The 15,076-nt window shown below is 32.7% G+C and overlaps 3 protein-coding genes across 3 annotated transcripts; 1 reads left to right on the top strand and 2 right to left on the bottom strand.

Annotated features, from left to right (window-relative positions):
• Positions 1–5,255: 5,255 nt before the first annotated feature.
• On the bottom strand, positions 5,256–6,652 carry LOC140824220 (ras-related protein Rab2BV-like). The gene is made up of 3 exons (XM_073185817.1): positions 6,545–6,652; positions 6,243–6,418; positions 5,256–5,924 (listed from the first exon to the last, which is right to left on the bottom strand). Exons 2-3 carry the CDS (start codon positions 6,405–6,407, stop codon positions 5,439–5,441), a joined length of 651 nt encoding a protein of 216 aa, XP_073041918.1. The 5' UTR covers positions 6,408–6,418; positions 6,545–6,652; the 3' UTR covers positions 5,256–5,438.
• Positions 6,653–8,017: 1,365 nt separating this feature from the next.
• On the bottom strand, positions 8,018–8,632 carry LOC140823813 (uncharacterized). The gene is made up of 2 exons (XM_073185351.1): positions 8,573–8,632; positions 8,018–8,407 (listed from the first exon to the last, which is right to left on the bottom strand). The coding sequence occupies exons 1-2, from the start codon at positions 8,630–8,632 to the stop codon at positions 8,018–8,020; spliced, it is 450 nt and encodes a 149-aa protein (XP_073041452.1).
• A 2,792-nt stretch (positions 8,633–11,424) lies between these two features.
• On the top strand, positions 11,425–14,821 carry LOC140824225 (proline transporter 1-like). Its single transcript, XM_073185822.1, has 7 exons — positions 11,425–11,695; positions 11,803–12,027; positions 12,224–12,318; positions 13,397–13,586; positions 13,671–13,795; positions 13,869–14,084; positions 14,364–14,821. The coding sequence occupies exons 1-7, from the start codon at positions 11,596–11,598 to the stop codon at positions 14,739–14,741; spliced, it is 1,329 nt and encodes a 442-aa protein (XP_073041923.1). The 5' UTR covers positions 11,425–11,595; the 3' UTR covers positions 14,742–14,821.
• The last annotated feature ends 255 nt before the right edge of the window (positions 14,822–15,076 follow it).

A 15,076-nucleotide genomic window follows, 5' to 3' on the forward strand; every position in this document is an offset into this window, starting at 1 on the left:
AGCCATAAAAAATAAATCTTCTTCATTGATATATTAATTTGCTAGTTTTTACAATGAAATAGTGAATCATCTGGATCTAGCAATAGTACTTGCACTGGCATTGGTGTTTAGCTGGAGTCAAGGGAATTGTACATTCACTCGAAATGAAACCTCGTGGGTAAGCAATTTTGCGCTTGCACGGGACTTCGCATGATTCAATCATCGATTCGTCGCAATCGTAATCGAAATCGAGTTCGCAAATATCCCATAAGTTCTCCCATCCACTAAGCAATCTGCATCAACAGAATATATACTTTGGGTTGAAAATTACTATTATTCGGGGAACAACAAAAGTTATAGTTAGTGACAAGCTAGATCGGATAACAGTGTGACTCAAATCTTGGAAAAACAAAGACGAGTCAAATAGAATCGAATCGAATCGAATTTATTTATCAAAGCTGCTATGAAGTAGTGGTGAGATTTGAAACCCGATGTAAGAGCAACGATTGCAAGGATCACCAGAACTGATTTCAAAAGCATAGCCATTGTAACTGTAATTTTGTAGTTCGTACTTACGAATTCTAGCCAATGATGTCTTTATATAATAAATTTAAATTGTTTGACCAAAATGAAAAAAATGGTTACGTGAATCAATCAAATAAATTTTTTGATTATAGAATCAAATAAATTAATTATGTCGAATCTAACTAGAATTGATTGTGTATTGTTCATATGAGAAAAATGGGAAGCATCAAATTTATTCAATCAAATCAGTGCATCACATTTCTGTCCTTTTCGGGCAAATTTGGTTTGAATAATTTGATATACATATGAAATTAAATGATTTTGTTTTCTCCGATAATTCAACGACCGTTTGGTTTAGTTTTCTGAAACTTTTTTTTTTCTAGTTCACACAAATTCGTTATGTATTGCGATACCTATCGTGAATGGATCAAATGTAACAAGCCATGCACTTGTACGAAGACATCATAATGAGGGGTGTGAAACGGTTAGTTTTGTTCGGTTGTAATAAACTTCGGTTCGGTTTTTCGGTTTACGGTTTTTCAAATGCCTAATCCTAGACCAAACCATTTTAATTCGGTCCGGTTTGGTTTTTTTGTATTACGGTTTGATTATTACAGTCGGTTATTACAGTTTGTGTAATAAATTTAGTTATAAATGAAGTTGTACGTTATAAATTTTAAAAAAATATAATAAAAATCCACAATCAAATTGGTTTTGATTATCTTACAAAAATCAAAATAAAGTAATAAAAACAGAGACATAGCTATAATTCTTCTAACCAATTTGTTAAGTATATCACAAACATCAAAATAAAATAATAAAAAATATAGCTATGACAATCGTAAGCAATTTGGAATTTGGATATGTTGACAGTGAATAATTTCAGCATTGGATCCATCGACTCCTGCAACAAAAATCATCATACGTAGGGAAATTAAAATATCAACCTATTATGAAAAGGAATAAGTTCATATAAATTAGATCAACTTAAAAAACCTGATTGTAAGTCACAACTATATATCAACAAGACAGTAAAATAGTAAACATAATGAAATTACTTATATTAATTATTTTATTATTTATTAAATTACTTATATTAATTATTTTATTATTTATTATATTTTAAATGGTCGGTTCGGTTTTTCGGTTTTAAAATTTCAAAAACCGATAACCAAACCGAAAGTACAAAAAATCGAACCATAACCGACCAGAACACCGTTTAAACCGAACCAAAAAAAACCGAAATTTATGGCCCGGTCGGTTTTTTCAGTTTAAACCGTCTAATGAACATCCCTGTGACATAATCAGCCTTTTTTTCCATAAAAATTAAACTTCATTAATATATTTAATAGTTTTTGCAATAAAAAAATGTTGGGAAGCTTAATGAAAGAATATTAGAAAAGTAAGATACGAGGAAAATCCCGAGGCTCGAAAAAAAAAGTTGCGATATTATAGCAACGTGGGGTACCATTTTTTGGGCACCTTTGCGCCACCAAGAATTTTTTCAAGGTGTGTTTTTCGACGCGAGAATGCCCATGCGTTCGGGAAGTGGCACGGAGGCGCCACAAGATAATTTTTTCTGTCAATTTTTCGAAGGGTGAGTGCACCCACGCTCGTAAAGTGTCGTGGCTCGGGAAGTGTTGTGGGTCACCAGTAGTGTCTGTTCAGAAAAAAAGTGCTTTCATTTAGTTTTTGCACTTCAATAAGGCTTCATCTGATTGAAATAACACATATATAGTAGTCACAACATGCAATATAGATATAAAACATAAAATAGAAAATATGCATTCATGTTGCTCATATTTCCTTCATTCTTTATCAAAAGGGTTTGTAATTTTTTTTTGGTTTATGAACTTGCGGTTTATTGTGCTTTAATCATAAGTTTAATTGTTTTATATTGGGAGAATGGTGTTACATTCCGAAGCACCAAGAGACACTACAAGAAATTCAATAATCAACAACATACATACGTCAACGGTTTTCACTAAAACCGTATGGCATTTTTTAAGCAAAAGAAAATCTTTTGGGAGTCAAAGACAATGGTTTTTAGGGTCAATGACAACAGTTTTATAATGACAATGGTTCTATAAAACCGTTGTCTTTGGAAACCGTTGTCGATTGTCCAAAAAATATTATTGATATTTGAAGATATCTTCCACATCAACAACAAATAATCATGTGACACATGGAGATAAACCAGAGAATTTCATTGGCATTGACTTTAAATGATGACAGCAAAAGATGCTCTTCTATCTCACAACCTTGAGTTTGTAAAGGTTTCTCATGGAAGATCCCCCTGCATTCCTGAGGATGAAGTCGAACCTAGCATGAGAACAATGTTTGAAGCATGGAATCAAAGTGATTTTCTACGCACGAGCCTGAAGAAGTTCATCGCTGGATGTTTCCTTGACTTCAAAATGACAGACACCAAATATGTTGCAAGTCAAGTGCAAGAACTGCAAGTAATCTTACACGAGATTTCATGCAGCGGGACGAGTTTGATCGAATCCTTTCAAATAACTTCTGTACGTGATTGAGAAACTCCATCATTTATGGAAGAATTTCAACATTTATCTGAAGCACAACAAAAAAAAACGTGTCTAAAGGATGTGATTGTAAGATTTAGGATAGAAGACGGCAATCGTAACAGTGAAAACAACAACAAGAAGATGAAAACAAAAGTGAATATGGTGGAATCAGGTGACAAAAAAGGGAGGAAGAGGAAGAGGAAGTTCATGTAGGGAAAGAACAAAAAAAAAAACAATTCAAAAGAGGTTGAAGGGAAATTACTAATATAGTGAGAAACCGAACCACAAGAAGAAGGAATGCAGACGTCCCAAGAAAAGGAAGGAGCAATCCAACCTGATTCAAGAGAGTTCAGTGCCAATTGATTTATCTGAATTGGATTTGTTAGCAATTATTTTTTAAGCAAATATGGTGGACAAACCGAATGAGTGGTGGGTTGATACCAGTGCTACTCGCCACATATGCTCTGACAAAGATATGTTATCCACATATACTCAGATTTATAGGAAAAAGCTCTATATGGGAAATTCTGTCATGTTAGACATTGGACTTGGAAATATGATCTTGACAGTGACGTATGGAATGGAAGTGACTCTTGTCGATGTGCTACATGTTTCTGAAATAAAGAAGAATCTTGTATCGGGTCATCATTGGTCAAAATTTGTATTGACCAAGAACGATAATTTTGTGGGGAGTAAATATCTTGATGAGAGCCTATTCAAAATGAATGTAATAACGATTCACCACGAGTTTGACGGAAATAAAATTTAGGATTATCTTTATTTGGTTGATTGTTCTGATTTATGACATATTCGTTTAAGATACCTAAATTATAATATTTAGCGATGCTTAATGAATATAGAGTTATTTCCTAAATATGATATTGATCCAACATATAAATGTGAGATACGTGTTGAAGAAAAAATTATCAAGCCATCATTTCATTATATTGAAAGATGAACCTAGACGGAGCAAAATGGCCAAAACTCCGAAGTATTTACTCTAGATTTTCTCATTTACATGCTGGAAAATGAACCAAAGTCCTTGCAGGAAGCGTTGTCTAGCCTTGAGACACTATATTAGAAAGCAGCCGTCAACTCTGAAATAGATTTCATTTTTCAAAACCACACTTGGGAATTGATGGATTTTCCACCGAGTATCAAACCATTGGAATGCAAATGAATTCTGAAAAAAAATACAAAATTGATAGATTGGTTGAAAAATACAAAGCTCGACTTGTGGCTAAAAGATATAGACAAAATGAAGGTCTTAACCTTTTTCGACATCAGCTCACCAATCTCAAGACTCACTTCTATTTGTGTACTTATTATTATCGCAGCTCTGCATAACCTTGAGATACACTAAATTAATGTCAAAACAACATTCTTCAATGATGAGTTAGAACTTAGAAGAAGAGATCCGTATAGGTCATCCCGAATTTTTAATTGTTCACGTTCAAGAAAAGAAATTGTGCCAACCCGTTAAATTATTATATGGGTTTAAGCAAGCAGTTAAGCAATGACATGGAAAATTTCACAAAGTTATGTTGTTAAATAACTTTAAAGATCAACGAACGTGATAAATTTATTTACCTCAAATACACACAAAATTCCTACGTAAAGTTATGCATTTATGTCGAAGACATGCTTATAACGAGGAGCAATCGAAACTTGATAAATGTCACGAATAAAATGTTAACAAAATGTACCAATTAACAAATAGTAAATCCTGGATCTAGCAATAGAAGTTTCCTTTGCAGGGGCCTTCACATGATTCAATTGTTATAATTTCATCGCAAGCCTACTCAAATTTAGGCTCGCAAATTTTCCCATAAGTTCTCCCATGCAATAAGCCATCCGCATCAACAGAATATATATAAACTAACAGCTATTGGATCAACAATTTTACTTTACTTTTGGGATGAAATTTACGATTATTTGGAAAATTGTAAAATTAATTTCTTCTTGCTTTTGTTTTTCTGGCTTTAGCTGGTTATGTTTGTATTGTGGGACAAAAGATTTCAAAAGCATAGCCATTAATCGTGACTGTAATTTTCTGATCTTTTAAGATAATATGTTCGTAGAAATATTACGAAAGAGCAGATCAGGAGTCAAATTAAGTACTCGTTAATTAGTTTTCTTAGGATTTTATTTGTTATTTAAGACAGAAAATAACAGAAGGATATACAATCTAATCAGAATGGTAAAAACATCTTGATTCTTGATCATAAGAAAATAACAAATAAAAATAAAAACATGGAAAAGAGACAACGTAACAGTACCAACGCAACATCAAAAACAGACAAAAAGTTTACAAATTCTTACTGTATAAAATTATCCATATGTTTTTACTCAGTTAAATAGTCTAGAATGTAACCAAAACTTAATTTCTTTCATTCATCCGTCATTTTAATTAGAACAACAGCCAGCTCTCTTACTGAAGTTGGAGGAATAATCCCCAACCTTGATGGCGGTGCCCTGTCCGGGGACAACGGTATCGGCTTCTTGTGCCGCTAGCGCCTTTCGGCTAATAATCTGATAGATATCGAGTAAAATCGTTTGAAACGCTTTCTCAACGTTATGTGCCTCGAGGGCGGACGTCTCCAGGAACGAGAGGCCTTCTTTCTCGGCGAAAAGGCGAGCGTCATGCTCGGCCACTCCTCGGAGGTGGTTGAGGTCGGACTTGTTACCCGCGAGCATTATGACTATGTTGGAATCCGCATGGTCCCTCAACTCTCGTAGCCATCGTTGCACGTTTTCGAACGTTTGTCGTTTCGTTATGTCGTACACCAAGAGTGCACCCACGGCCCCGCGGTAGTAGGCACTCGTGATGGCACGGTAGCGCTCTTGTCCCGCCGTATCCCATATTTGTGCCTTGACTGTTTTCCCTTCCACCTGCACGTACATAATAACAAGTCAATATAAAACATGCATCATGCATTTTCACATAAAATTTTTTTAATAAATTATTTAATAATTCATGATTTCTTTATGATTATATATTGTTGGTTGATGTTCTTTTTTATATATATAGATATAGATATAGATGAAGAAAATAGGTGGCACAAAGGTGAGAGTGGCAATTATGAAATGTAATAAAAATACATATATATTACAAGATTTTCAATTTGAAGATGGTACAGGAAAATCTTGAATGTTGCCTGATTTTACATCCGAAATGAAAGTACCTGAACAACGAAAGGAGAAATGAACCTGTTGAGTTCTGGTCGCGAATTCGACACCAATAGTGGATTTGGACTCCAAGCAGAATTCGTTTCGGGTAAATCTCGACAGAATATTGGATTTTCCGACACCGGAATCTCCGATCAGCACGATCTTGAACAAGTAATCGTACTCATGATCCACCTTGTACGCCATTCTTCCTCCACCTACGAATTAGAAGTAATATCATCAATGATTATCAATGAAACAAAAACAAAACAACTTGTTTTAAAAAAAGACCCGAATTGCGTTTGTCGGAAAACAAAGAAATGGACAAATAGGATCAAACTCACCACTAATCAACCTGTCCTGATCTGGTTGATCATTGTCATACAATTTGTAAGAAATCTTTTGTTGAGATAGAGAAGAAAGAAATAAGGAAAAGTGTTCGATGGAAGTAAGAGGAAAAATAGATGTAAATTTTCAATTTTTTTGGCAAAGACAAAACTGACCAACCGTAATAACAGCAATTTAAATGGCCAATGTTGGGTGATTATTAAGTGGATCTTGAACCTCTGGTTTTCACCTCTCTTAAAACTTTCTTATTATATTGCTACAAAATTAGTTATTCTCCACCCAAAAAAAATTACAAGTCAATTTTGTGATATGGTTATTTGAAAAATATTATTTTTATGCTAAAAATAATATTTTTTATTGTAAATATGAGTAAAATTGACTCGTCTCACAAATAAAGATACGTTAAACCGTCCGTCTCACAAAAAAACATAATCCACTCTAAAGTATTATTTTGTATTTTGACAATGGAAATAACAAAAGGATATATAATTTGTTCACGAGAGTCCTATATATCTGTCCCTCTGCCGACGTCCTTTCGTTTCATATAACGACAGAGTAAATTAAACATAGCACATGCACCGTGCATTTATAATAAATTTAATGTTTTTTTAACCATGAAATGCAATGCATTTATATAAACATTTTAGTACTCTTACGAATTTTCTATTCGAAAAATGGTTTAAGCTTTTAAATCCAAAACTTAAAACAAAAAAATGGATCGTAAATTATTTAAGTGGGGTGTATTCAACGTAGAGATTTAATGACTTTCATTGACTTTTTTTAAATGATAGATTTCCATAGATTTGATAGATTTTTATTGACTTTTGTAGAATCTCACATATTTGTAAGTAGGCAAAAACTTGTGTGAGACGGTCTCACGGATCAAATTTTGTGAGACGGATCTTTATTTGGGTAATCCATAAAATAGTATTGCTTTTTATGCTAAAAGTACTACTTTTTGTGGTGAATATGGGTAGGGTTGACCCGTCTCACAGATTGATATCCGTGAGACGGTCTCACATGAGACCTACTCTTGTAAATATAATTCCATGGACTTTTGTAGACTTTTTACATGATTTTGATAGATATTTGTAGACTTTTGACAAAAAAAAAATTACAATTGAATTTAACAAAATCAAAATTTCAATATATATCATTTCTTCGAACTCGTAATTATTTAACATAAATAACATCTTCATTTTGAAATAAATTTACTTATTTAAAAAGTAAATATGTTTAATATATGAAAAAAATCACAATTCAATTTAACAAAATTAAAATTTCAATCCCCATGTCTATTCAACATGCATAAATAATTAATCAATAAAATTTAAATTTATAAGCATATATAAATAAATTTAATCAATATAGATAAATAGCTAATCAAAAAATTATGAAATTTGATAAATTTTAAGCAGTTTTTCATGAAAAAATCTAAGGTTGTTATTGTAAATATGATCGACGTCACTTCACATTCTGTTTGCTATAGTATCTCTCCATGCATTTGCATTTGCTCGTTGTTGTTCTTCAGTGCCAAATATTTGATCAAAATTGTTATCCTCGTAAACTTGTTCTGATGAAGGTTGTGGAACTTCATTCTCTGGTTCAACTGGAAATTCATCAGACCAACACTCCTTTCGAAGAAAATTGTGCAATCCGGCACAAGTCAATACAAGCTCTGCCTGTGTTGTATATGGAAATGGAGGAGCAGTTTTGAATATTTTGAACCGCGATTTAAATATACCGAATATCCTTTCAATGACGTTTCTCAAAGTGGCATGACGAAGATTGAACAACTCTTTTGCATCTTCAGGGTGACGACCTTGGCCAGTGAATTTTGGAGATGATAACGAACACCTCTAAAAGGAGCCAAGAATTGACGTCGATTTGCATATCCACAATCCACTAAAAAAAATTTACCTATCGAACATTATTTGTAGAATCAAGTAACCAATGAATAACATATATGATCTTGAAAAATTACAAAAATTTTAGATGCATAGCATATAGAACAAAAAACATACCTTGTGGCACTTTAAGCCCGTTATTTCTTGATAAAGCATCTGCCAATATGTTTGAATCATGGGCAGATCCTTCCCACACACTGAGCACATAAATAAATTCTAAATCAAAGTTACAAGCTACTAGATTTGGGAAGCATTGGTTTTCTCCTGGATAACGTGCCTTCTTTCAAGGCTATTCAAAAATTGTTAGGAAATTTGGGCATCATAATGACATATGAATGAAGAATATATATTTGAATGCAAAACACACACATGTTGTTAGCGTATTGTTATATCTTGCAAAACCATCGGCTAAGATATAACAATATGCTAACAACATGTGTGTGTTGTGTATTCAAATATATATTATTCATTCATATGTCATTATATTTTGGAAGGTGAGGAGCAAGAAATAGATGCATATAAAAATTTATTTTAAGAAAACAAAGCATCATCATATGATGTATTTCCTCCTCACCTTCCAAGATATAGATGCATATAAAATTAAAATAGATTTTTATATCCTAATTCCTGACCACTGTGAAATCATCCGCTAAGATTGAAAGATATGACATAAAAATTGTTACTATCAATCAAAAACTGATAGGACATAAAAATTGTTACTATCAAAATTTCACATAATTATTTGAAATATAAAATATCCTAACATAAGACGAACTATAACATATGAATCCCATTTTATTTTCCCATCCGTAATAACAATCGTTAATAATTATTGAGAAGATAGAAAACCAGATATTTTCCCCTGGTCGAGTAATGTCCAGTTGCCCCGACGTTATTTCCTTCCAAGAAATTAGTATACCAACGACCAAAAAGCTTCTCATATCTTTTCAAATCTTTGTCGTTCTAGTATACAGATGGGGTGATACATTTTCAAGTGTTCTTTCAAATGGCGCCATCTTTTTTTCTCTCAGATTCGTGGAAAATCCATCAACTCACCATGATTTGAATATATAGACATCATAATATATTTTTTATCAAATCAATAACAATTCAAGAAAAGATTCATACCTTTAACATTTGAAGAAACCCTTGATTTGTCTTTAGAGAGGAGAAAACACCGTTTTTTGAGTGAGAAAGAAAGATATATGGGTGAGAATAAGAAAACGTTGTTTTTTATTCTATTAAAAGTCTACCTAAAATCTCTAGGGTGAGTACAAGACAATTTTTGAGTTTTTATAGTTGTACCTAGAGTTTTAAGGTTTGTACATAGAGAATTATATTAGAATCATTATAAATCTATGGAAATATTGGATACCTATAGATTTTTATAGATTTTTAAAAAGTCAAGTTTGAATATCACTATACTTTTCATGACTCTAGAAAAATCTAATTTGCATACCACAAAACTTTTGTAAAGTTTATAAAAGTCTATATTCAATACTTCTAGACTTTTAAACTCTACAAAAATCAATAAAAATAATTAAATTTCCAAGATCGAATACAATCTCCTGAAGAAATGATTTGAGTCGACTTCCCCGACATCATGTGTAATTTTGATGTACGGAACAAAGAAAATTAAATGCCTAAAAAACAAGGAAAATTAAATATAAAATTGGATTGGACCATTCAGTCAAAGGAGATCCCAAAAATATTGATGCGTTGAGATTACCGAGTACGAATAAACATAATTTATCGAATTTTTATTACGAGTATATAATATATATCTTATTTTAATGATATATATTATAATATAAATATAAAAAAATGGAAATTAAATCACTCACCTTCTCGGAATTTTCGTGATCTTATTGTGTCCAAAAATTATTCGTGCGGGTCGGCGCACGTTCTCGTCACGTGGCGATATATAACCCATCAAGTAAGAAATGAGTCCCGTCAATCACAAGCCTGTATGATTGGACCATATCTTTCCCAATTTTAGAGGAATCTTTTAAATTTATTGTAAAATCAGACACGTAATTTCGTTTCGGTTTATAAAAAAAAATTATTTTTTATGTTACATTATTGTTTTTACTATATACATGAATCAAGTTGATTTGTCTCTTAAAAATAAATTTATGAAATTATTTAACGAGAGGCTTACTTATAAAAAATTGCATTTTATCTTTCAATGAAAAAATACTTTTTCTTCCAAAAAAAAACTCGAGCTATCTCACACAAGTTTTTGTCTTATATTTATTCACAACTTATTATTTTATTTGATTTTATCAAGTGTTTGAATTTAAAAAATTATATGAAAAGTATATTTAATTTTTTTTTTATAAATATAGTTATTTCGGTTGCGGAATGAAATAACCGATGTTTTATGAGTTGGTTGAATCGATTTTAATAGTTTCATTTGGTCGAAAATAGAAATCAGTTTGTTCGATTCCAATGTTTTCGATTCAGTCGTTACCAAACATAACCTTAAGAGACCAAATATGGATCTTTTAAAAAATTATTTTACTTAAAATTTTAATTTTTTTTCCATGACAATGGCTCCATCCTAAATGACAATATATACCTCGAAGTTGATATTTATTTTTTCGTTGGTAAAGGATAAATTTTAATTATTTATCTTTTATTTTTCAACAATTTAGTATGGAAATGCGTACGCGCCGAAACGCCCCGACGAACTGAAATTGTCATTTGCTTTTTCAACCTCTTCATACAAATTTAAACACGGCTGGTTGTTCACACGTCCAAACCAAATCTTTGTAATGTCTGCTTAGTTATATGTCGGTATTGTCACTTGTACGATAAAATATTAATTGATTGTTAGGATGACATCTGAATAATTTATAATTTCAGAATATTTTATACAAAGCTTACTATATATGATATCTGATTCTCAAAAAATATATACGTATATACGTATATATATATATATATGATATGTGAATATATTTTATTCTTCTGTTGATGGGTTTTTATATTGCCGGGTCAAAATAAATAAAGCCAGCGAATTAAATCAAGCAGTAGAGATACGAAGAGATCAACGTGGTCCAGCTGCCCTTGATTTCCTTTTCCTTCTCGTATGTTCATATAACAAATACAAGAAGAAGTAGAAGAAGAAGAAGAAAATGGATGTCGAAGATGGCTCCGGTGCTGGTGGTGGGAAGACTCATTCTGCCGATGATTCTGCGGTTCAAATCCCAGCAACTGCTCATCAAATCAGCCATGGTTTCTTTTGTTTTTTGTTTTTTAAAAAATCTGTCGTTTATTTGGTCAGATTTTTTTTTTTTTTAACTTCAATTGGTCTGAATATGTGTGTGTGTTTTGGGTGTTAGATTCTTGGTTCCAAGTGGGATTTGTGCTGACCACTGGGATCAACAGCGCGTATGTTCTTGGATATTCCGGTACTGTGATGGTCCCGCTGGGTTGGGTTGGCGGCGTGATTGGGCTTATCTTGGCCGCCGCCATATCTCTCTACGCCAATTCTCTTATTGCCAAGTTACATGAACATGGAGGGAAGAGACATATTAGATACAGAGATCTTGCAGGATTCATTTATGGTAATTCTAGCTACATGTTGGTTTTATATGTATATATATATATATATGTCGTATTTTCCGTTTCCGCAAATCATTAACTTGTCAAAATTCGATCTTGATATAATAAATCGATTCTTTTATGTTAAATATGAACGATTTTAGTAATTTTTTCGACTTGATTATGAATGAAGAATGATTTAATTGGTTGGGTTTGCAGGTAGAAAGGCTTATAAGCTGACATGGGGATTGCAATATGTGAATCTTTTCATGATCAACGTGGGATATATTATTTTAGCTGGTCAGGCTCTTAAGGTAAATTTGCCCTTTGTTTTGGTTGATTTCCCCAATCACAAGCACTGATTCTTCAAGTCAACTATTGCACATATATTTATTAGCCTAGGGATTTGAATTCTTCTTGGGATTGATTGGTGGATTTTGGCTTGAAGATAGAAACATAAATAAATAAGCTTTTTTATATTCAAATTTCATGCGTGATATTTTTTACGTTACTAAATTCTGATATTACATGAAATATGTATTAAAAATATTTCTATTTTTAATTTGAACATACTTTTTTAAGAAAATTTATTCTAACATAAATGCTGCCGTCGGACCAAATCCAACACATGTCTAGTCAACACAATATTTTGAATGTAGCTTTTGACTATTTCCTTTGGACAGTGTAGGGGTTTAATTTATTTTTTTTAAAAAAATAAATTAAATTGATTTATATTCAAATATAAATATTATTTATTATATTTGTAAAATTTTACCTACAATTTGGCTAGGGGTACGGCTGTACTACAATTGGGTGAGGGGTCATACCATGATACCATCGCTATCATTTTGGGCTGTCTAGCATTGAGCTATAATATAGAAAGTATACAGATAATAGTTAATCTAAAATAATAATGGTATTAATGGAATGAAATTTATTTTTAATTAAGAAATTATCATTTATTTAAAAATTAAAATAAAAGTTGTTATTATTATTAACTTCTAATCATTATTATGAAAAAATTAAAATCATAGGTTAATTATGGTTCTGATGAACTATTTGAGTATGTCTCTTGTGAGACGGTCTCACGACTCTTTATCTGTGAGACGTGTCCACCTTACTGATATTCATAATAAAAAGTAATACTTTTATCATAAAAAATAATACTTTTTCATGGATGACCCAAATAAGAGACAAAATACGATCCGTGAGACCGTCTCACACAAGTTTTTGTCTAATTATTTTTTGAAAGGTAAATAAGATTAAGATTTTTTTTTTCAGGAATGTCAAATTAGAATAAAATTCGAATGATTTACAAATTCCCAAATGTACATATTTTTTTTATTTTATGTTCGATTAATTAATTGACTGTGGTGAAACATGCACGTACAGGCTGTGTATGTTTTATTCCAGGACAATAATGACATGAAGCTTCCATATTTCATCGCCTTAGCCGGGTTCGGGTGCGCTCTCTTCGCCGTTTCTATACCTCATTTGTCAGCACTCCGGGTCTGGCTTGCATTCTCAACTCTCTTCAGTCTCATCTACATCGTTATAGCATTCGGGCTCGCGCTAAAAGATGGTAAGTCATGTTTTCAAATTCTTGACACTCCACGATCCAAAATATATACATTCAAGAACGTGTATAGAATACGTCTTCTATCAGGTACCAAAGCGTCTTCCAGAGATTACGGTATCCCAGGATCAAAGACGAACAGGATATTTACGACGATTGGTGCATCTGCAAATCTTGTTTTCGCATTCAATACCGGAATGCTTCCAGAAATACAGGTTAGATATAGAAGCTAGTGATCCGGCACTGACCGTGTACTCGACTAGATTACTGACGCTTACGATTTGGCAGGCGACGGTTAGGCAACCAGTTGTGAAGAACATGATGAGAGCACTGTATTTTCAGTTCACAGTGGGAGTTCTTCCGATGTTTGCAATCACGTTTATGGGTTACTGGGCTTATGGATCGGGTACATCGACCTACTTGCTCAACAGTGTGAGTGGTCCGGTTTGGGTGAAGACATTGGCTAATATCTCAGCTTTCCTGCAAACTGTTATCTCTTTGCATGTAAGCATCCCTTCTTCATTCAATTTACTACTTTTCTTGGTTTCCACTCTCGTGAAAATCTGCAAAAGCCTGAAACTTTTCATAGTTCTAAACTTAGCATGATTGAGTCCTTTCGAAAACCGATGTGTGTACGTGGATAGAGGACTGTTTTGGATTTCGATCTTTTAAACTAGTCAAAATTGTGTAAGTTTGCTTTTTTTTTTGCTTTAATCCTAGCTTGCTCTTTGTTATTGGCTAACATGCTAGCGGAAAATGCACTAACTGCTACTTGTTTTTAAGATCTTTGCAAGTCCGATGTACGAGTACGTGGATACGAAGTATGGAATCACCGGAAGCGCTCTGTCTATACGCAATCTGAGTTTCCGGATCCTCGTGAGAGGCGGCTACTTGGCAATAACTACGTTGGTGGCCGCATTGCTTCCGTTCTTGGGAGATTTCATGAGCCTGACCGGAGCTGTCAGCACATTCCCTCTGACATTCATTCTTGCTAACCACATGTATCTCGTGGCGAAGAAAAATAAGCTAATTCCTCTGCAGAAGAATTGGCATTGGCTTAATGTGATTTTCTTCAGCTGCATGTCTGTTGCAGCTGCTGTTGCTGCAGTAAGGCTCATTGTTGTGGACTCTAAAACTTACAGTGTTTTTGCAGATTTGTAATTTATGTTCTTGTAATGAAACTTTGATTCATTCATCCATATCTGTTTTAAAGATAATGAAATTGGAATGTTAGAAAGATTAACAGATATGGCGCACAAGAAACGAGCATGCATAAATTAAAGGGATTATTTTTTTCTAGATTTGCGTCGGGGTGACTCGAATTCGAGTCATTCTCGTTTTTAGAGTAAGATATCACTCGGCCTATTTAACTTGAGGTATAAGATTATTTTAAAAGGTTTTACCTTAAAATCAAGAACTGGATTTTTCAGTTATTTCAAAAAATTATCTTTTAATTCAAATATATTAACTAATCTATTTTCTTTACATGAATACCC

The sequence above is a fragment of the Primulina eburnea genome, chromosome 1 (genome assembly GCF_022965805.1).
Source record: "Primulina eburnea isolate SZY01 chromosome 1, ASM2296580v1, whole genome shotgun sequence".
Classification (NCBI taxonomy): domain Eukaryota; kingdom Viridiplantae; phylum Streptophyta; class Magnoliopsida; order Lamiales; family Gesneriaceae; genus Primulina; species Primulina eburnea.